Source organism: Loxodonta africana, chromosome 1, assembly GCF_030014295.1.
Source record: "Loxodonta africana isolate mLoxAfr1 chromosome 1, mLoxAfr1.hap2, whole genome shotgun sequence".
NCBI lineage: Eukaryota > Metazoa > Chordata > Mammalia > Proboscidea > Elephantidae > Loxodonta > Loxodonta africana.
In genome coordinates, this window is record NC_087342.1 from 88735047 (window position 1) to 88756175 (window position 21129).

Here is a 21129-nt window from a genome sequence, read left to right on the forward strand (position 1 = left end):
CTCACACAGTTGTAGAGGCTGGAAAGCCCCAAGTCCTTGGGTCAGGCTGGAGGTTACTCCTGACTCACGCAGCCACAGGTTGCTGGAATCCAAGATCAGAAGGTCCGATAGCAGCCTCTGGCTCACAGACTGTGGAGGCCAATGAATCCCAAGTTTGGCAGATAAGACAGCAGGTAAGCTGCTAGGTCAAGTCCCAATAACCAGCAGTCAGATGAGTGGGAGCCAGCTACAGGATCCAGAGCCAGCAAAAGCCCATGAGCCTTACCAGAAAGTCCATCTATATTGGATGCAGGCCACACCCCCAAGGAAACTCCTTTTCAACTGATTGGTTGCTCACAAGAGAGGTGATCACATTATATCACATCTAATTATGGAAGTGATTACATCAATAAAAAGTTGCCAAACTGCATCATAACTACCAGACCACTGAGGATCATGGCCCAGCCAAGCTGACACACAACCTTAAACATCAGGTCACCCAAAGGACTGTTCACCATAGCTCCAGGAATCCTCCAGTCCCTGGTGAAGGACACCATGCTTGGTAGAGGGTCGGTGAAAAAGAGGAAGACTCTCTATGAGATGGATTGACACAGTGGCTGCAACAATGGTCTCAAACATAACAATGATGGTGAGGATGGTCCGGGACCCAGCGGTGTTTCGTTCTGTTGTACATAGGGTCGCTGTGAGTTGGAACTGACTTGACGGCACCTAACAACAACAGACTTGGATGGCCAGTGTCTGTTCTTCTTTCACTTTATATCTGCCCCAGTCAAAAGCAGAAAATGTACACCCCAGTACAGTGTTGTCCAATATAATGTTTTGTAGTCATAGAAATGGTCTATATTTGTGCTGTCCCAGACAGTAGCCACTAGCTAGCTACATGTGACTATGGAGCACTTGAAACATGACTGATGTGATAGAGGAATTGGATCTTTAGTTCTATTTAATTATAGTTTTAGTTTAAATGACTCACGTAGCTAGTGATTACTGTGCTAGACAGTGCAGCTCTGAGGTGGCCATCCTGACCGATTTTCCTTACTTGTATGGCATCCTTGCTTTTAGATTGGAAAATATATTTTTGAAACTTGGTGCCAATCCTTGTCTTGCCCTTCCAGAACACAGCTAAGTCCAAGGGGAAGGAGCAAGGTCATATTTCCAGCCTGATCTCCCTTTCCCTTGTGACACTGAGGGAATCAGAGAACATTGCCAAGGCTGGGGGAATCTGTCCTCGATGCCTGTGCTGACGACAAGGTTGCTGAGCTTGCTGCTCTTCCTTCCTCATTCCCTTGACTCTCTGAGCTCAGGTGTCCATCAACTCCAGAAGCTCAACTCAAGACTTTCCAACATGCATCCTTGGAGGCAAGAAGCTAACTAAACCCAAGAGATCCATCACATGTCTGAACATGAGCAAGTGGGTTTGGTTTTGCAGTGGAAGGATGGCGGACACCAAGAAGACTGGCCTGATAATGACAGTTGTGACACAGTAGAAATAGGAAACCAACTCTAAACTTTCTTTTTTTTTTTTTAAGAGTCGACAGGAATCCCTTGGCTAGTATCTGGAGGAGAGGGATTGAAGAAACCTCATAGATTATGTGAACAAGCCTTTTCCTGAGGTCCAGCAAGTGCTCTATTTCAACTGACCAAACCCTAGAAGACCCCCCCCCCCCACCCAGAGGCTGGGGCACTGGGAGGGAGAGGGGAGGAAGGCTCAGTACCAGGCAGCCTCTGCTCCACTCCTTCAAGGGGGTGGGGAAGGCAGGCCCTGGTCTTCCCCTCTGTCTGTAGCCCTTTTGTGTAAGTGCCTGGCAAGGGTGACGTGGGCTGTTCCTCCAAGCACAGCTGCAGCCCTGGCTGGGGTGGAGGCAGGTCCCAGGCAGCACTGCCCTCCCAGGTCCTCCCTTCAGTCTTTTCAGTGGTAGGGGACATGCACCCTGCTCAGCCTGAGCCCACTAGGGGGGCTCTCTGTCCCCAGTAGCAGTGAGATGGCAAGTCTACCGAGCTGTTCTCTGACCAGCTGCCTCCCCTTCCTCCTTCTCCTGCTCCTCCAGCTGTCCACCAGTTACGCAGGTAAGACACGTCTTTATTCCTATCCTGGGGAGACCCTAGGAATTGAAAGGCCAGTTCCCCTGGGCTCGCCTGCTTCAATTCATCCTCAAATTGGCTATGTGAGTTATCTTTCTAAAGCATAGCTTGGTTGATGTGGTTTCCCTCCTCAAAAGCCTTTAGTGGCTCCCTACAGCTTTCATAGTAGAATGCAAACTCCTTAACCTAATCTTAAACTCAAAGCTTTCCTTAAACCAGTTCTTATCTTTCCAGCCTATAAAATGGGACTGTAATAATAACAATCTCTTGGAGTTGGTGGGTCCCTAGTTGACACAAAAGGCTTGTGCTCGACTGTTAACCTGAAGGCTGGCAATTCTAGCACACCCAGCAGCATAGTGGAAGAAAGGCCTGGTGATCTGCTTCCGTAAAGGTTATAGCCAAAATGAACCCTATGGAGCTCAGTTCTATACTGGAACACATAGGGTCGCCACAAGTTGGAATCAACTCGACAGCAACAGGTTTGACTTTTTTTCTTTTTTGGTTTTGGAGTTGCTGTCAGGGTTAAATGAGGTATACAACATGCCTAGTTGTGCCTGTCATATAGTAAATGTTTGCTGAATTATAATATTTTGTCATGTTTGAGAGACATATTCCACATGATCAGGCACCAGCAAGTTTTTATACTCAAGTTCTAACCTTATGTGCTGAGGCAAAATAAAAGAAACAGAAAACAGATTCCCAACTTCAGAAAGCCAGCTGACTAACTTAGGAAATCTGTCCAGGTCTAATAGAGAAACCAGCCTTATTTCCTGTCTGTTCAGTGTCTGACCGAGGAGACACATCCCACATAGGAAAAAGACTGGGAATATGTACAGGGCAGATTCCGAGACCCCTATTGAGGGCTGAAGGCACAGTGGAAAAGAATGAGATAGAGCCACCCCCCAGGGTAGAAGATCTCGGAGAAGAATATGGAAAAGCTGCTGTGAATAAGGAGAGAGGGCTGAGAGTGTTGGAGAGGAAGTTAAGGCAGGTGGTTTGACAAAAACAAAACTTCTAAAAGGAGAGTAGGGATCGATTTGGCCAAGTACAAACAGAAAGACCCGTGAGAGAGTTAAACTTCAAGATGCTGAACCATCGTCCAAGATGGAGCCTAAAGACCAGGCTGAAGAGTCAGGGATGGCAAAGATGACCATGTCAGAGATGGTCAGTTGGCAGAAATGTGGGCAGCAACTGTCAAGGTGGCCACATGCTAGAATGTTATGTCCAGGGCACTCACAGCATCTCCATAACCAGAGACGTTTTTTTTTGGTGTATGCTTATGAAGGAAAATTGGGCTCCTCCCTGGCTCTAGTATTCCATTTAAAAAACAAGTGTCCTTGTCCTTCTCTGTTTTGAAGCAGACCTTCCCATGACATGCTTGTTTGTCAATGTTCCCTCTGACCTTCAGTCTCTTCTTTGGTGTCTTGGACAGGACAGTTCAGAGTGATAGGACCAGGGCACCCCATCCGGGCTCTGGTAGGGGATGAAGTGGAATTACCATGCCGCATATCTCCTGGGAAGAATGCTACGGGCATGGAGGTTGGCTGGTACCGCCCCCCCTTCTCCAGGGTGGTTCATCTCTACAGAAATGGCAAGGACCAAGATGGAGAGCAGGCACCAGAATACCGGGGCCGGACAGAACTGCTGAAAGAGACAATTAGTGAGGGAAAGGTGACCCTCAGGATCAGGAATGTAAGGTTCTCAGATGAGGGAGGTTACACCTGCTTCTTCCGAGACCATTCATACCAAGAGGAGGCAGCGATGGAATTGAAAGTGGAAGGTGAGTAGCACTATATATTAGGTATCATCTGCTGGGTGGCCAAGACCTCCCTTTGAAATTTCATTGATTCTTTCAATTGAGATGAGGCCCTTCAACCCAAACATGTTACTCTTAGAAACTGATTCCATAGAAATATACACATCCGTCCATAGGAACTCATATACTCAGGAATGTCTGTTGCATCATTATTCGGAGTGGGGAAAAATTGGATTCAAAGCCAATGCTCATGAGTAGGGAAGTGACTGAATAAATATTGGTATCCATACTGTGAATATTATGCAGCCATTAAAAAAGATTGTTGAGAGCTGTACCAGATGGCTTGGAGGAATTCCATGAAGTATTGTTGAGTGATAAAAGCAAGCTGCCAGAAAGGTAGAGAACAAAAACCCTGTGTTAGTGGGTATGTGTATGCAGTACAGAGAAAAGTATGAAAGTTAGTAGGGATCACTTTGGGTGAAGAGAGGAGGGGGGGAGGCTAGGAGCTTGATCTGCAGTAAAAATACATATGATCATAATTATCTTTTCATACTAAATAATGTATAAAATGTATGTTTGTGGGTGCAATAGAGAAAAATTAACAGAAAAAGAAAACAAAGTAAAGTGAGAAATGGCAGTAGCAAAAATCCAAAATAATCGGTTTCTGATTATTTTCTGCCACTAGAAGTGAACATGAATAATCTGAAAGTTAATCTAAGTATTCAAGTGGAATTTTTTCTTTCTCTGTTTTGCTCAGAGATGTCTTTTCGTTTATTTGTTACAGACAAGGGCATTATTCCTAACACTTCAAATTGGTCAAATCCATTACAATAAATTCCTTAGTTGATTCATTTGTGGTGTTTTATTAGCTGAAGAGTGTTATTGAAAAACATATTCTTGGTAAAAATTGTCCAGGTGGATAAACAAGTAAACAAATGTCTGAATATAATTGGAGAAAGAAAGAGGTGTCACCTGTAGGTTTTACCTCCATAAAGATTACAGCCAAGGAAATCCTATGGAGCAGTTCTACTGTATAACCCACGGGGTCGCCATTAGTCGGAATTGATTTGACGGCAACTTTTTTTTTTCTTCTTCTTTCTCCAGAATCTTAATTTTCAATATATTTTATCTGATGGATGATTTTGGAGTTTAGTTTTTCTTCTATCCCAGGATGGTTAAGAGTGGACAAGGTGAAGGGGGAAGGGGAGCTTTGAGAGATCATTGCCATTTAGTTGAAAAACAAAAATATTCTGAGAGCCTGAGCCTCAGACCCTAGGGAGCCACGCCCTTTCCCTTACTCTCCTCCCCACCTGCAGTGCAAACATCAGACAATTGATCAATTCTGTATCTTGAGGGTGACTGTTGCAGTGCTGGGACCAGAAGACAGCGTTGTATCCCAACTAACAAAACACTGTTTATGGGAACAGACTTCAAGGATACGAAAATAGCTTTGTGTGTCACAGAATGTTTTTATTGGGGGATTTTTACCTGCAAAGAACCGTAATCCGTGAGGACCTCTCCAGTTTGCAGTTTTCCTCCTCCCTGCTCTACTATCTCAGTAACTGCCTCCCCCAGCGACCTTCCCCAACCCCTGAAAGAAAGAGAGAAGGAGAGAGGGAGGGAGAAAAAAGAAAGGAAAGAAGGGATGGAGGGAGGGAGGAAAGAAGGTAGGAAGGAATCCGAAACACTAAAAGCTTTCCCTCAGGGGAGGTCATTTTTTGTTTGGCTTGGTTTCTACCTTTTACCCCCCTCCCTCCCACATTGTAGTCAGCTTGCCTAACAGTCTAAAAAGAGACAGTTTTACAAGTAAACGAGACCACCTGCCTCGCCTGGGGAGCTAGAAAGTTGAGACAAATGTAGGAATAAAATGCTGTAATTATATTATTCCAAGTTTTAAGTGTAATTACCTCCCCTCTTTCCTCCAAAGAGTTTCTGACCCCTTTTTCTGATTTTATTTTTAAATGTTGTAATTTTTGTGATTTTATTACTGTCTCTAATCTTGTCTTTAAACTCTCCATTATGAAATTTTAAAATACATACATACAAAAGTAGAGGAAATATCAGGAGTGTCCAAGTACCCATCCCCTGGCAGTTATCGACCCAAGGACCACCTGTTTTACTTGATTCACACTCATTCCTGCCCTTCCCAACTGAATGACTCTAAGGCAAATTCTAGGCAGTGTTATAATTTCATCACTACTTCTCCCATCTCCTTAAAAAAAAAAAACCCACAGTACTGTTATCAAATCTTTTAAAAAGTAACAAAAAGTTCTTAATATCACCACATACTCAGTCTGTATTCAAATTTTCCTGATTGTTTCATAAATACATTTTCACAATTGGTTTGTTTGAATTGGAGTCCCTGGATGGTACAAACGGTTAAGGCCCACAGCTGCTGTCTGAAAAACTTGCAGTTTGGACCCACCCAGAGGTGCCTAGGAAGAAAAATTTGGCAATCTACTTCTGAAAAAAAAAAAAAAGCAGCCATTGAAAATCCTGTGGAACACAGTTCTACTCTGACGCACATGGGGTCGCTGTGAGTAGGAACTGACCCTACTGATAAACTGGTAATTTTTTGAATCAGATACAAACATGATCCACAGGTTGGTGTTTCCCTGTAGGGTTTCCCACGGTCTCAATTTTGTTGATTGTGATTCCATGTTGTTTAACACAGTCCTCCCTGCCTTGTAGTTCATGTCAACTTACAGATCTATAGGCAAGATCTGATTCAGGCTTGATTTATTTGGCAAGCATACTTCTTAAGCGGTGCTATATACTTCTTACTGCTTTACATCAGGTGGCTCATAACATCTGGTTTTCCTTCTCTTTGTGATTCTAATCCTTTGTAAAAGTTATGCAAAATGGACTTTTTAAAAAGAACTAAAGTACGTACTTGTTAAATCGCATTGCTTCAGGTAACTTTGAATAAGAATTTGAAAGTAACATTTGCTGCATTTCCCTCTGGAGAATGTAACAATAGACAAGAGCCTCCTCTGCAGTTTAAGGAATCGCATTTGTACCTATGAAACCCTCCTGGACCAGTTTAAAGTCACTTAATGTGGCTTAATCTCTACCTTTGATGGCAATATCCTTATCTAGTCCCCCTAAGGAGCCCTTGTGGTGAAGTGGTTGAGAACTCGGCTGCTAACCCAAAGGTCAGCAGTTCGAATCCACCAGCCGTTCCTTGGAAACCTTACCTTACGGAGCTTTTCCTTGGGAACCTTATGGGGGCAGTTCCACTCTATCCTATGGGGTGTCTATGAGTGGGAATCATCTCGACGGCAATGGGTTTGATTTTTTTCGTAGTCCCCCTAAAGCAGAAACCAACATGAAAAGGGCTTCAACTGCAGCATTGCACATTGAAAGCAGACAGGTAGAGCCTTGGGCACTGCGGAGCAGACCCTGGAATGCGGATATAAACGGGACGGAAGCACTGAGCTGGAGAGCTGAAGGTCATCCCCTTCCTGCATCGCCCCTCCCACTCTACATTCAGTCAGTTCCCAGTCTCGTGGGCCCTACCTTAGAAGCTCCAGAAGATGGATTCTTAACCTTTATTTATGTCATGAACCGATTTGGCAGGCTGGTGAAGTAGATGGACTCCCTTCTCAGAATAGTATTTTTAACAGTATAAAACAAAACATACTTATGCTGAAATACAGTTAGGAAAATTAAAATAACGAGATGTAAGCTGGGTGGCCCTAATAACTAGCATCTTTTCAAAATAGTGGTGAACATAAATGATATTTTGAGATTTCTGCAACAACTCTAACGTGATGTGAAAATCTTTGTGATTCTTACTGATGACAAAGTCACAGGGTTTGTTCATATTATTGTGTTGTGTTGCCCACAAGCGTAATGGAAAGAAGCACTAAATTTGGGTTTAAAAGTTACTGGGGGAAAAAAAATAAGTATATATATATATATAAACTTAAGTGGAAAATATCCTCTGACTCCCTACACCACCACCACGGTCCTAGATCAGGCTTGTCCTGTTTAAGTATTACCATGGGATCTTAATTGACTCTTCCACTCAGTAAATCTGATACAATCATTTCCAGATTGGAATGCTTCAGCGGACCCCATGGCCTTGAGGATCAGAGCCAAGTCTCTTAGCTGGCTCTCAAAATTCCCCAAGCCCGCCCCAATGCACAACCTTGACTCCAGTCATTCTAAACCACTAGCCCTTCCTGGGAGTGAGGGGAGCACTTTTTCTTCAAGGCTAGACTCAGGTGTCAATTTCTTGTCACCTTCTTTGAATCTCAATGGCATTAATTCCTTCATTCAATCCAGTTTAAGAGCCCAGGCCCTGTGCTGGGTGTTGAGGACACAGCACCAGGCCATGCGTTGTGCCTTTCAGATCCCTTCTACTGGATCAGCCCAGGAGTGCTAGTCCTCCTCACTGTCCTGCCCATGCTCCTCCTGCAGATGGTTGTGGGCCTCGTCTTCCTGTGCCTGCAGCACAGACTCAGAGGTACAGAATGGAGGGTGGGCGGATGGGCGTCCTCCCTGCAATGACCTGGTCTGTCAGAGCTGTCAGTTCACATTCATTTTTGATTATTTGATTCAGAACTTCATGACACCATAAAGCTTTACAGTTTGGACCTTGTATTTCTCTATTAGGTAGGTTTGACTGTAATAGCCCCATTTTACAGAGGAGGCAACTGAGGCCTGGAAAGTTTCAGTGACTTGCTCAAGCTGACATAGCTTGTAAGTGGAAGAGCTCAGGTCTAACTCCCATCTTCTGAACCATTTCTAGCAGCTTCATGCAACTGGGAGAGTTTGAGCTTCAGAGTTGGACAGGTCTAAACTATCAGGAGGTTTTAAACAAAGATCCAGTAAGTAAACACCCTTCCTGCTTTTTCATTCAACAATGAGGACTCAGGTTCAGCCATCGATGAAGCTTCTTTTGTGCCTAGAGCTTCCAATTTGAGCCTTCTCCCCCACCAAGTGTTCTCCCCAATGCCAAAGCATGCAGGCTCTTGACTCCTGCTTCTCCCCCTCCCATTACTACATAGGATAAAGCAGAAAGGAGGGCATGTTAGGGAGGATGTTAGTGGGGACAATATCCTTTCTCTCCACTTGAATCTATACCAGATGCTCTGAAGCTTACGTCTTCCACCTGAAGAGGGGAAAGAACCTAACCTGATAGATGGAGTCAGGCAGCCTTGTTTGAATCCCAGCTCAGGCACTGACCAACAATTTGAACACTGAACAAAATTCTTAGGCCTTTCAAGCCCCAGTTGCCTTGTCTATCAAGTAGAGAGACCATCCCACCTCCTAAAGTGTAGGAATTGATGCATTTGAATAGTGGTATTGGCAAAGAATATTGAATACATTGGAGACTGCCGGAAGAGCAAAAAAATCAGTCTTAGAGGAAATACAACCAAGGTACCCCTTAGAATGAGAATGGTGGGACTCCCTCTTACTTATTTTGGGCTGTCAATGGGAAAGACCAATTTCTTGTAAAGGACCTCATGTTTGGTAGAGGGTTAGCGGAAACAAGGAAAACCCTCAATGAGATGGAGCGACGATAGCCGCAACAATGGGCTCAAACATACCAACAATCATGAAGATAGTATATAAGCAACATTTCCTTCGGTTATACATAAGGTCCCCATGAGTTGGCGCCAACTCATGGCAACTAACAACAATAACAACAACAAAGCGTATGAAGGATTAAAGGGGATAATATTTTTAAAGTGCCTAGTACAGAGCCTTTCACAAAGTAGCTGCTCACTAAATGTTTAGACCCTTCCTTGTTCATTCAAATGGGAAAGTGGCTTTAGATTTACAAAGGAACAACCCAACGTAGCGGAGTAGCTATGTGAACTGAGAAAAGAAGCAGAGCAGTTGCGGAGATGATAGTTTTTATGTTGGTTTGGGGTGTTGCTGCTTACTGAGCCTCTCCACACTCTGTCCCATATTTCATCCTCAGGATAGCCAGGGACACAGCCTGAACTGCAGCTGAGGCCTCTTGGCTTCAAACTCAGCGCTCTTTCTACCGCCCTGTGCTCCCAGGCTGCAGAGAAATAGCCCACAAAGGCTGGGGTGCTGGGTGTGGGAGGCGGCTCACCTGGTGCCACAACAGGAGCTAAAAATGTTACCTGTTTCTATTTCAGGAAAACTTGAAGCAGAGATAGGTGAGTTCCAGGCACCTCCACCCCTCCCTCCTGCTCCTCTGGCCTAACTGAAGTGGTCATTTTCTCTGACCATCTGCCCCTCTCTCCCAGGACCCTGTGCTTCTGCAGGTGGGAAATTCACTATGTAACACTTCTGTAAACCTCACCAGGTTGTAGTCTTATTCCTCCTCCCTGCATTCAGCCGGGGTAGAAGTGAAATGCTATGGGCTTTCCTTCCCCCATCAAGCATCGCTACTAAAAACAATTTTAAGACATTAGATAGCAAAGACTCAGAAGGAGAAAGGAGACTCCCCCACCCTCACCCACTTTGGGTGTCTTACTAAATGCATTTTCATTTGTTCCTTTCAGAGAATCTCCACCGGACTTTTGGTAAGTGCTGGCATATCCTGGTCACCTCTGACTAGCTTGGTGTTTCAGTCCAGCTGTGTGGCACAAAAGGTTGGAGGTTGGAACCCACCCAGAGGAACCTCGGAAGACAGGCCTGGCGATCTGCTTCTGAAAAACCCTACGGAGTGCAGTTCTACTCTGCACACATGGGCTCACCATAACAACAACCAGTCGCCTGGTGGGACGAGGACACTTGGTTCCAGGCTGGTCCCCTCCCTCCTTTCCTCTTTTTCTTTCTTTGTAAATCATTTGCAAATGTCTATATAACACTTTTATGTGCCGCTCTACGTATGTTAACTCAGTTTGTAGGAATTACAAGCACTTTGTGCACATTACTGCTCTTTTCAGTGACTACAAACGGGAAGTAAACAGACCCTTTGTGCTTGAACTTGGTGTCTGGCTGGGGAAGGGGTACATATACATGAACAGGAGTAAGAAGTAAATATATATATATATCTACTGTACTCATGGCAGAGTGAGATTTCATGAGTACAGAAAAAAGAGTAATAGAGTTAGGCTTCCTTGGCTAATCAAGGAAGGCTCCTTGGAGGAAGAATGAGACCATCGAGCCACACTAGAATTTTGGCCTTCCAAGGATATATGGTCTCTGTCCTCTTTGTTCACTACAGATTGTCCAGTGCCTAAGGACAATGCCTGCAACAGAAGGGCCCCTGGATATTTGTTGAATGAATGAACGAATGCTGCAGACAGTATAAGATTTCATTATGCAGAGCACAATAAAGAGCCCTTGTGGCAAAAAGGTAAAGCACTCGGCTGCTAACCAAAAAGTTGGTGGTTCAAACCCACCCAGCCACTCCCTGTGAGAAAGACCTGGTGATCTGCTTCCATAAAGATTACAGCCTAGAAAACCCTATGGGGCAGTTCTACTCTGTCATATGTGGTCACTTGGAGTAAGAATCGACTCAACGGCACCCAGCAACAGAGCAGAGATGTTCCCTGCTCTGGTCAGCCCTCCTGAAGCAGTAAGCAGCCCTACTCTGCTCCCCCAACACCTAGCACATCCTAGAGTTTATAAGATTGAACCAGTGTGCAGGCCTGTATGCATAAGTGCGTGCGCGCACACACACACACAATTTTTGCACCTCCAGAGGGGAGGAATAGGATCTTTGTTTTGTAGGATTCTAACAGCAGAAGTCTTAACTCTCTTTGGTGAAGCCAGAAGAATGCACACATACAATATAACACATAGGATTATGAGGAAAACCATTGTATTAAAATGTAGTTATCAAAATAGACACAAATTTATGGTATAGTGACATAAACGTTTATTTAAATAAGACATTAAGTAACAAATTGTAGCAGCAGGTCTAATAACTATTAATATTAATATAAAATTATTTATTAATATAAAGGAAATATTAATATATTGATATTAATTAGTATTAATATAAATGTTTATATTTAATATAAAGATATTAATATAAAGAAAATTTGAGATTTCTGCAACAACTCTAATGGGATATGAAAATATCTGTTTTCTACTGAGAAATTCTCAAGTACTGCTGATATTGTGGTTTGTTGCCTACATTTGTAATGAAAGAAAATGCTAAATTCAGTTAGAAGTGAATGAAAATATCATACTTTTCTTATTGATGTTCATGAAATGCCAGGATTCTATCCACAGATTCTTTTGGTGTTCCTGGACCCCAGGTTAAGAAACCCAATAAATGGAGAAGGGTGGGTGGGGCGTAAGGGGAAGCACTAATCCTGTTTATAAACACTCCAGATCCCCACTTTCTGAGAGTACCCGCCTGGAAGATCACCCTGTTTGTAATTGTGCCAATTCTTGGACCCCTGGTTGCCTTGATCATCTGCTACAACTGGCTACATCGAAGACTAGCAGGTGAAGTGGTGGTGCAGAAAACAGGACAAAGTCAGCCCTGAATGGAAACAAAGAGGGTGGAACAGGGGCTTAAGATTCAGGGTGCTGGGATTTACTTCCTCCTCTGTCCACACCCAATCCCTGGCCCCTCAGAAATACCTTGAAGAAAACCACTTACTGAGATCTGTGGGGACCCTTAGTGGAAAGGGAAGGATGGGTTGATGTGGATCTCCACAGGGGGGATGTAGGGGAGGGAGCTAGTCTTCTTCCACCGGTCACCTTTTTTTTTTTCTCTGTTTTCAGGGCATTTCCTTGAAGAGCTAAGTAAGTTTTCTTCTTATAACCTGAGAAAAAGCCAGGAAAGGGAGACAGAAGCAACAAGGAGGGCTATTCTACCGAAGGGTCAAAATCCCAGACAGGAGAGGGGCTGGAGAACTCGGGTGGAGGCAGGACCTCTCCTGTGAGGTAGAAGCTAAGGAGCCAGCTGTCAGAGACTTGGGTGGGGGTGGCTGGGAGGCAGGCTGAGGGTACTCCCACCCGCTGCCTGGTTTACTCCACCTTCAGAGCCCCTCAACAGAAGTACCACTTACTATCAGCTGCCTCCTTTCCCATTCCCAGTCACAGGAGCTGACCAAACACAGACAAGATGATTCCAGAGGAATCTCCTCTTCCCTAGTTCAATAATTTTGTAATTAAAAACTACTGACATAGTTTAGTTATGTGTATTCTTACCACAATAAAAAAAGTTTTTTTAAACAAAAGGCATAGTTTTTTTTCAAGTTCTTTTCTTTCTTCTAGGAAACCCCTTCTGAGTGATGTCACAGCAGAGGAGGAGGAGCCTGGCTGTTCCAGGAATTGGTCCTTGGGGTGTCTCATCCATCAAGTTTCACCCTCACAGGCCTCCTTGCTATGGGTCATTCCAATCTGCCCTTCCAGAAGTACTCTGAATTCCAAATAGGATTGATTTTCCTTCTTCTGTCATCTACATTTTCCTTTTCCCAGCTCCTTCCTTCCCTTCCTAATTTTTGCTGCCCACATCTTTCACTGACTCTCTCTCCAGCTTTCCACCTGGAAGCCCTCTAGCTGTGGCCATGCTGGTGCTTTTCCCTCCACCAGAAACACCTGAGCTGGAGAGTAACCTGGACAGAAGAGCCTCTGCCAAGAACTGGAGATTTGATGTAAATTATAGCACACCAACTTTGCAAATGGTAGTTGTTTCTTGAAAGACCCCAGCCCTGACTGGGCAGAGCTGAGAGGTGCAGAGGGTATTATGGAAGGAACAGGAAGAGTCCAAAACATCAGAGACAGAGCAGAGTGAGCTGCAGAATGAGGACATGGGGAGAAACCCACAGAATATTGGCCAGAGCTTCATCTCGTCTCAGCAGCCTACTGAGGAACTGGAGGTACAAGGGAAGAGAACCTGGCAACACATCTGCTTTAGAAGGTTTCCCTTCTACTTCCACATCTTCCGTGAGTCCTTCAGACTCTTTCCCTCCTCTCATTCTTCTTCCATCTTCATACCTGTCAGAGTATCCATGGGTTTATTCAAGGATTACTGGTTGTTGGTCTATCAAACCCAAAGAAACAGGCTAGGTGCTAATTAATAATAATATGAGTTTCCCTGTGCCACTTATCTCTTTTCCTTTCTGTATTTTCTTCATTATCTTTCCCTCCACAATAACCTCCTTACCCTGGAGGTCAGTCCTAGGGAAAACCAAACACAAAGAAAGACCTCAGTCAGAAAGACCATTTGTTTATGTTCCAAGACCCTCTTTTGCATTGTCTCCTTTGCATACCTTCTCCCTTACCTCCCCTCTCCTGGGGGTAGGGATCCTAGAAGATCCACTTCCTCTGTGCTTCCTATCCTTCCCTGCCATGGGGGGGCAGTGCGAAAGAAGCCAAGCTGCTGGCCCAGGACCACCCAGCATTTATGGGGGCTTCCCAGGCATCGCCCCTCACCTTTGCGGCTCTTCCAGTGGCCCACAAGGCCTTCCTTCTCCCCAAAGCAGAGATCGCAGATAGGGCAACGGTAAATCTTCTGCTTCCAGTGGGTTTGCTGGTGCCTGACCAGCCTGGAGAAGGAGCTGAAGGATTTGCCACAACAGAAGCAGCAGTTTTGCAGCTCTGTGAGGTGAGCCTTCTGGTGGCTGAAGAGATGGGCTTTCTTGCTAAAAGTGAAGGGAGAGTGGGGACAAAAGAAGACCTTGCGTCTTGTGGGTCTTGCTGGGTGAGGGTTGAACCTGGTATCCAAGCAGGGGACTCTAGTGTTGGGTTCCCAGTTCCTGGGCACCGGCCCTTGGGTTGTAACGATTGGTGCCTGAGTTCTCACAAAGATCACCTGTTTCCTGGTCGCAGATTTCTGGCTCCTAACAATAGATGGTTGAGTCTGGGCCACAGGGCCCTCAGTTCTAAATATGGACTCTTGGGTCGTGGCCTCTGATGCCTGGTTCCTAATGACGGGTGCCTGGAATCCAGTTGTGGGGCCTGGAATCCTCACAATACACCTCTGCTTCCCTGCCACTGGCTCCTGCCCTTGGTGCGTCTTCTGGTGGCGTTTTAGCTCAGACTGGTCCCGGAAGGCCTTCCTGCAGAGGGGGCATGGATGGGGCCGGTAACCCAGATGGACACGGCGGTGACGACTAAGTCCAGACGGGTCACAGTAGGTCTTGTCACAGACGGAGCAACGGAAGGGCTTCTCCCCAAGATGTGCGTGCTTGTGGTAGCTGAAGGTCCTGGGGCTCCTAAACGATTTCCCACACTGGCTGCAGGTATAAGTCCACTTGGGGTTGTGAACAAACTGGTGGCTACGGAGGTGGGAGTGCTTGTTGAAACACCTGCCACAGGTGTTGCAGCAAAAAGGTGACCTTGCCTGGGATGGTGGGAACACTGGGCTCTTGGCCATGGACCTGTTTGGAGCAAAGGGTGGGCTCTGGTCTGCCCATCCCCCAGCAGGGGAGACCTTGTCATCACCAGTTCCCTCATCTCTCAGATTCTGACCCTGTTCTCGAAGTTCCTCATACTCTTTCTTGCCTCCTGTAGTGATGAAGAGTAATACAAGATTCACCAGGAGAACCCCACACAAGCCCTCTATTCTGTCCAAACAACCTCCCCTGTTTCTACCCTCCCTCTCTCATCTAAAACATTCACCCTCCCCTTCAGAACTCATAGGCTAGAGATAAGAATACACTTTTGGGTTTTTTAGTTAAAATCAAATAAAAATTTTACTGGAACCTTTTAACAATGTCACGGGATATCAAAATCTCAACCTATAACCACATTTCTTGAAATTCATTTCTTTTCAATCTCAATATCACCCACATTCTACAGATTTCATAGATACCACTAAGTGACCACACAATATATCATCCAAACTGGAACACTGGAAAGGGAAAGAAGTGCCATTAATAATTAATCTGGAGTGAGATGTATGTATGAGGACTGTCCCGGCAAATCGCCAAGTGTGGTCAGCCTGTCCTGAAATCTCAACTTCTTACTCTACTCTCAACAATAAGTCTCCCCTGCTCCAACCCAGCATTGAGCTTATCTCCCTTTTTTCTCTTCTCAGAAAGAACTTTTTAATCAAAGTGGTATCACTGACAGAAGCAATTGATGTGTAGACTCCCAATTCCTAGAAACTGAAGATATTCACTTGTCCTGAATTGCTTAACTAGTCATCTTTTTGAAGTCAAGAGAATAGAGCTGATGATCTCAGGTCTCTGCCAGCTCCAAGTCTGACCAGGCTGGAAAGATGCAGGCTAAGAGAGGATATACAGAGCCCCAATCTCCTCAGTCAGCCCTCCATCCTTCCAGGGCATGTCTTGGGCCCCTTTTATCTCCCTCTCTCCTTCACAATTCTTACCTAAAGGGAGGTAGTCTCCATTTGAGGGGTGGTAATCTGCTTTCCACTGTTCCTTTCCTTGCTCAGCCTTGGTGATCAGATCTGGTTTAGGCAGAAAGATTCTGGCTAGGGGGTGGGAAAGAGAGAAAGAGTTGAGTTGATCCAGGCTTGGTCCCTTCACAAGTGATGGGGACAATAAGCTATCTTCTCTGTCCTTGGTTTAAGAACCACAATCTGGGAAACACAGATGGCAGAGAAGAGGTATTCAAAAGGCCAGACCCTAGCAAAGTGCCTGGCACAGAGAAGTGACTCAGTAAATACTGGTTAAATGAACAGCTTCAAGGCAAATTTGCATATTCTGAGAATGCATCATGTTACAAGTGTTATCTTTGCTTTCATTTCTTCTCCTTGTGCCCCTAAACTTAGTGACCTAGTCGTTCCACACCTGGAAGGTTTAGAACCAGGGGTCAGTGAATCTCATGATAAGCTGATCTACCTGCCCAAGGAAAACAGATGTCCCAAGAGGGGCTTGCTGAGGGAAACTCACTCTCACCTACAGACGCCAGGTTCTTGAAGGTCTCCAACATAACATCCCAATAGAGGGCCCTCTGTCTGGCATCTAGACATTTCCACTCTTCCTGGGTGAAGTTCACTGTCACATCATCAAAGGTGACTGGCTTCTGGAAGAGCAGAAAAGACTCAAGGAGCCAGGGAGAAATGTATACACAGACATCCAGTCTCAAGGTTCAGAGAACTAAAACCTAAGAGAAAAATAAAACCATGGAAGGAAGAAAGAAAAATGAAAAGACAGACACTAAGCCAGCAACTCTGAGGTTAAGACCTAAGAGAGAAATATGAAAAGACAGGTACAATGCCAAAAACTCTGAGATAAAGAAGGAAAGAAAGGCTAAAGAGTAGGGAAGAAAGGTGTGGGGAGAAAAGGGAAGGGGATATACTGAAGACAAATAGGAAAAAAGCAAGGGAGAAAAGGCTGTCACTCTGATGAATTTTAGACTCCACAAAGAATGCCAGGATGGTATTGGGGTGGGGGTGGAGGGGCTGGGAAAGGCCTTGCAGCCTCTTTTCCTGGGTGTCCTTCCATCTGAAACAGTCTGAGATTAAATTTGACCTGCAAGCAGGGGGAAGGATGAAAGAGCTCCTGGAGTCCAAGACCTGGTCCCACTTTCTCTCTGATTGCTCTCCTCACCTTCACCCATGCCATCCACCAGCACTCTCTCTTCATGGCCTCCTGCGGGGCTGCTGCCACCTTGCCCACCTGAGGGAGCTGCTTCTGTACAGGTTCCATTGGCTTCAACTGGCCCAACATCTCTTCTTCCATGGTGTCTCTTTCTAGCTTTGTCCATTCCTGACTGGACCCCTTCCTGGGACCCTCCACCTCCCAGTAACTGAGCAGGTGAGGAGACCGTGCAAAGGCCCCAGGAGATGATGTGACTTCCTGTGGCCAATGTATCTGCTCCAAGGGGCTGTCTCCCTTTTCTGTTCCGATGTCCAAATTCTCCTCTTTCACAGTTGAGAACACATTTGGTTGCCTCAAAGCCTGGGCCATAGAGTTCAGGGTCCTGGTCACCCTTGGCTCAGTTGCCATTGCCCAGTAATGCAGGTTGGGGCTAGGAAGGTATCTGCCTTCTATTTCCCCCTGCTTTTAGCCACTGGCTGGTGCCCACCTCCAGGGACCTGAGGTCAGAGAGAAAGAAAACATATCACCAAGTGGGAAGGTGAGAAACAAGTTCCCTTGTTTGATCAAGAGAACACCAAAAGGTATTAAAGCTATGCTCTGACCATTGGATTCTCTCAGCACTGCCCTGTGAGGTAACAATTACTGGCCCCATTTTAAGGAACCTGAAGTGCAAAGACACTAAGTAACTTGCTCAAAGATACTCTTGGTCCACAGGAGAGGCAGTGTTCAAATCCAGACCCAGTATTGCTGAAGACATATGATTTCCACTCTTCCAAAGTGCTGTCCAGACCAGTGTTGCCCTATTCTGGAAAGGAAGCATATGCCTAAGGGTAACCAGCCTAGATTGTCACAAACCACCTTCAGCATGTCTCTTTATTCTGATTTGGTTTCATTAGAAAAATGAGAATGAAAGAAACACTCTTTAAGATGATTCTTTCCAGGACAGAAAAATAAATGATTCTGTGACCTCAGTTTCTAATATTTACATCTTTGCAAAGAACAACTGTGATAACAACACAACAGCCATCACTTTTTCAGGGCTCACGATGAGCTCGGCACCGGGGTTCCCTGCTCTCCCTGGGGAAGTTCCTGCTCTGGTGCAAACATGGCTGAACTGCCACCAATATGGCTGAAATGCCTCCTCTTCCTGCTGGCAGCCAACATCCCATCTCTTTTTGAGATGGAACAAAAAGATTAAAGACTAAAAATCTGTTGACTTTCTTTCTTTTTTATTACTAGCAAGGAAAAAGGTATTTGATGGGTGGCCAAAAAAGAGTTATCATGAAAGCCGTATTCCTAGGACCTAAAGTCTTTCCTTCCTCCCTCCCTCTCTCCCTTCCTTCCCTTCTTCAAGACTACTCAGAACCATTCTGTGAGGTGTGTGGTCCTAGCATTATTCTCTCACTCTCCAGCTGGTGGTACTAAAAGTTGTGTGCAGCCCAGTCCATTCTGACTCGTAATGACCTCATGTGACAGAGTAGAACAGCCCATAGGGTTTTGGTGGCTGTAATCTTTACGGGAGCAAAATCGCCAGGTCTTGCTCCTGCCAAGATGTTGAATGGGTTCGAACTGCCAACCTTTAGGTTAGCAGCCGAACTCCCAACCCTATTGTGCCACCAGGGCTCCTGACACTAATCTTAACACTTCAAAACAGCCTCAATATAATATCCTCTAGGACTTGCCTCCTGTTCTCAAGCCCACTGCTGTCGTTAGTGCTCAAAACCGCATTTGCTGCGGGTGGTAGAAAGAGGTCCTTTGTCCGGATTCTAAAATGGCCCTCGGTTTGGGAAGGGGAGGGGTGCGACCATGGGGACGGAATCACTGGCAGCTGCCGCTTGCCCACGGCATTTTCTTCATTCAGGGGGCCCCAAGAGCCCAACTGCCTGGGGCTTGAAGGAGGCTGGGAATGACTCATCCAACTTTGGCCAATAGGGGGCTGGAATGGGAATGGAGGCTTATCTGGTACTAGGGCCCGTCTATGCCCTTCCAGGTTGTAAACCCCAGAATGTGTCGCCATCTTCCAGCTCCAAGTCCACCAATCTCTCTCCAACCCAAAACCCTTCAACGGCTTCCCACAGTATTTCTGAGGACGGCCGCAGTCTCCAGCCTCCCTCGCTGCCCCTTATCCTGTGCTCCAGCTCCACCAGTTTTCCGCCCCTCAAGCCAAGCCAAACAGCCCTCACCCTCGGCCCTCGGGTCTCTGCCCCAGGCCTTCAAGGACCCTTTCCAGTCACCTCCCTGCCCCTGCCGCCCTAATCGCGGGGGCTCCCGGCTCCGGCGCCCCGTTCATCGCTGCGCACCCAGCTCCCGCACCTCAGCCTGGAAGCTCCCTGCGGGCAGGAGCCAAGATGTTTCGCTCACGTGTGCATGGCACACAGCAGGCGTTTATTAACACCCACTGAATGAGGCATATGCGCTCAGAAATTGTAGGACCCTTGGTTGGGTCTTCAGTGCCCGGCTTCAGCCTGCCCCCGACTTTCATTTCCGGACCCCGGACTTTCTCATGTGCCCGGAGCCCCTCTTGGAGCCGAGTCCCCAGCGTGGCCGGAGCCGACAGTACATTGAGCCACCCTCCACACCAACCCACGTCTCCCCAAGTGACCGTAGATGTTGCAAGCTGCTGCAAAATTAGGGGCGCAGCGCCTCCCTCGCCTGCCGAGATCGGAGCGGAGGAGGATGGGATAAAAACCCTGCATCAGCTAGACCACCGCGAGCTCGATTCTGCGGAGTGGTACTTACCGACGCGCAAAGAGAGTTCGGTCACAAGGGTGCAAGAATACAGGTTCTCGCGCCAGCAGCGCGCTCTGTCCAGCCCCGCGCTGGTTCTCCAATACTCAGTCGGGAGGCGCCCGCAGCCCCGCCTTGGCCCCGCCCCTACACTACCCAGCCGGGCTTCCGCCCCCTCCAAGGACGCAAGCCGGCTGTACCCGGCCCGGTGACCCCGCTAAGCCAGGGGGCCAGCCAAGGTCAAGAGGTGGTATCTTGGAAGAAGTTGGAAGCTAGGAGAGCCCTGTCATTCCTCCACCTGCTCACTCCTCCTACCACTCGATAGCCGCTCGTCCAATCTGGCTCCGCGGTTTTTTTTATTTTCAATATTCTTTTACTCTAGAAAAAAGATTCCTTCTGATTATAACGCGCACCACCACCAACTCATCACCTAGTACGCAAAAGAGAAAATGAGCCCTTCACAGACCACTCCTCCCCAAAGAGGCACGGAGGCACACAGCATCTTAGGCAAGCAAAGATGATGGGGGAGAACACGAAATAGCGAAAATGCATTTTCTTTAGTGTTTTAACATTAGAGAGAGAATGTATTTTCTCATTTGTTTTAGTATAGCTGTATAAAAGCTGTATAAGCTGTGATTAATCTCTAGTCCTTGGAAAATGGTGCAGGCTCTGTTCAAAATATAGCTGAGCAGCCTGTTCCACTCTTAAACATAACAAACATCCTGATACCTTACAACATGTTTCCTTTTCCCCCTATTCAAAATAGGTGATTAAGAGCTTGACATGACTAACGCCATAATGATGCTCTAAGTAATCTCTAAACATTTTTTAATTACACCAGCTACATCCATCTCTTCCAAAGGGGTGCAGAGCTATCTCAGATCCTGTGGCCTTGGTCTCTTTTCTTCTTTTTTTTTTTTTGTTCTCTTAAAAAATGGCCTTTAGCCTGCAAGCCGACAAGAAGACTTTCTTTCTTGCTCCCTATCTCAGCCACAGTGGTCTTGACAAAACAACTCCACTAGCCGAGAGATTCTTATGAGAGTTTTTCAGCCTGTTACAAATATACTGATTAAAGTCCAGATGCCTGACATGTTTATCTTTAGTTTAATAGTTTTTGTAGTTGTTTTGTGATGTGTAAGACCATCTGTGGACTACTTG

At 46.0% G+C, this 21129-nt stretch overlaps 2 protein-coding genes across 3 annotated transcripts; one reads left to right on the top strand and one right to left on the bottom strand.

The window, feature by feature from the left end:
- The first annotated feature begins 1790 nt into the window (after window positions 1-1790).
- MOG (myelin oligodendrocyte glycoprotein) lies at window positions 1791-12918 on the top strand. Of its 2 annotated transcripts, none has more exons than XM_023540885.2 (7): window positions 1791-2067; window positions 3515-3862; window positions 8196-8309; window positions 9958-9978; window positions 10327-10347; window positions 12113-12229; window positions 12512-12918. In XM_023540885.2, the coding sequence occupies exons 1-7, from the start codon at window positions 1983-1985 to the stop codon at window positions 12670-12672; spliced, it is 867 nt and encodes a 288-aa protein (XP_023396653.2). In that variant the 5' UTR covers window positions 1791-1982; the 3' UTR covers window positions 12673-12918. The 2 variants fall into 2 exon arrangements, with proteins under 2 accessions (XP_023396653.2, XP_023396654.2); XM_023540886.2 differs by adding an exon at window positions 12011-12067 and having other exon boundaries at window positions 12113-12619.
- ZFP57 (ZFP57 zinc finger protein) lies at window positions 11518-18557 on the bottom strand. Its single transcript, XM_064282681.1, is given in 5 exon segments — window positions 11518-14100; window positions 14103-15241; window positions 16068-16172; window positions 16600-16726; window positions 17254-18557. Coding segments are annotated over 5 exon segments (1908 nt in total). The 5' UTR covers window positions 17653-18557; the 3' UTR covers window positions 11518-13962.
- Window positions 18558-21129: the final 2572 nt, after the last annotated feature.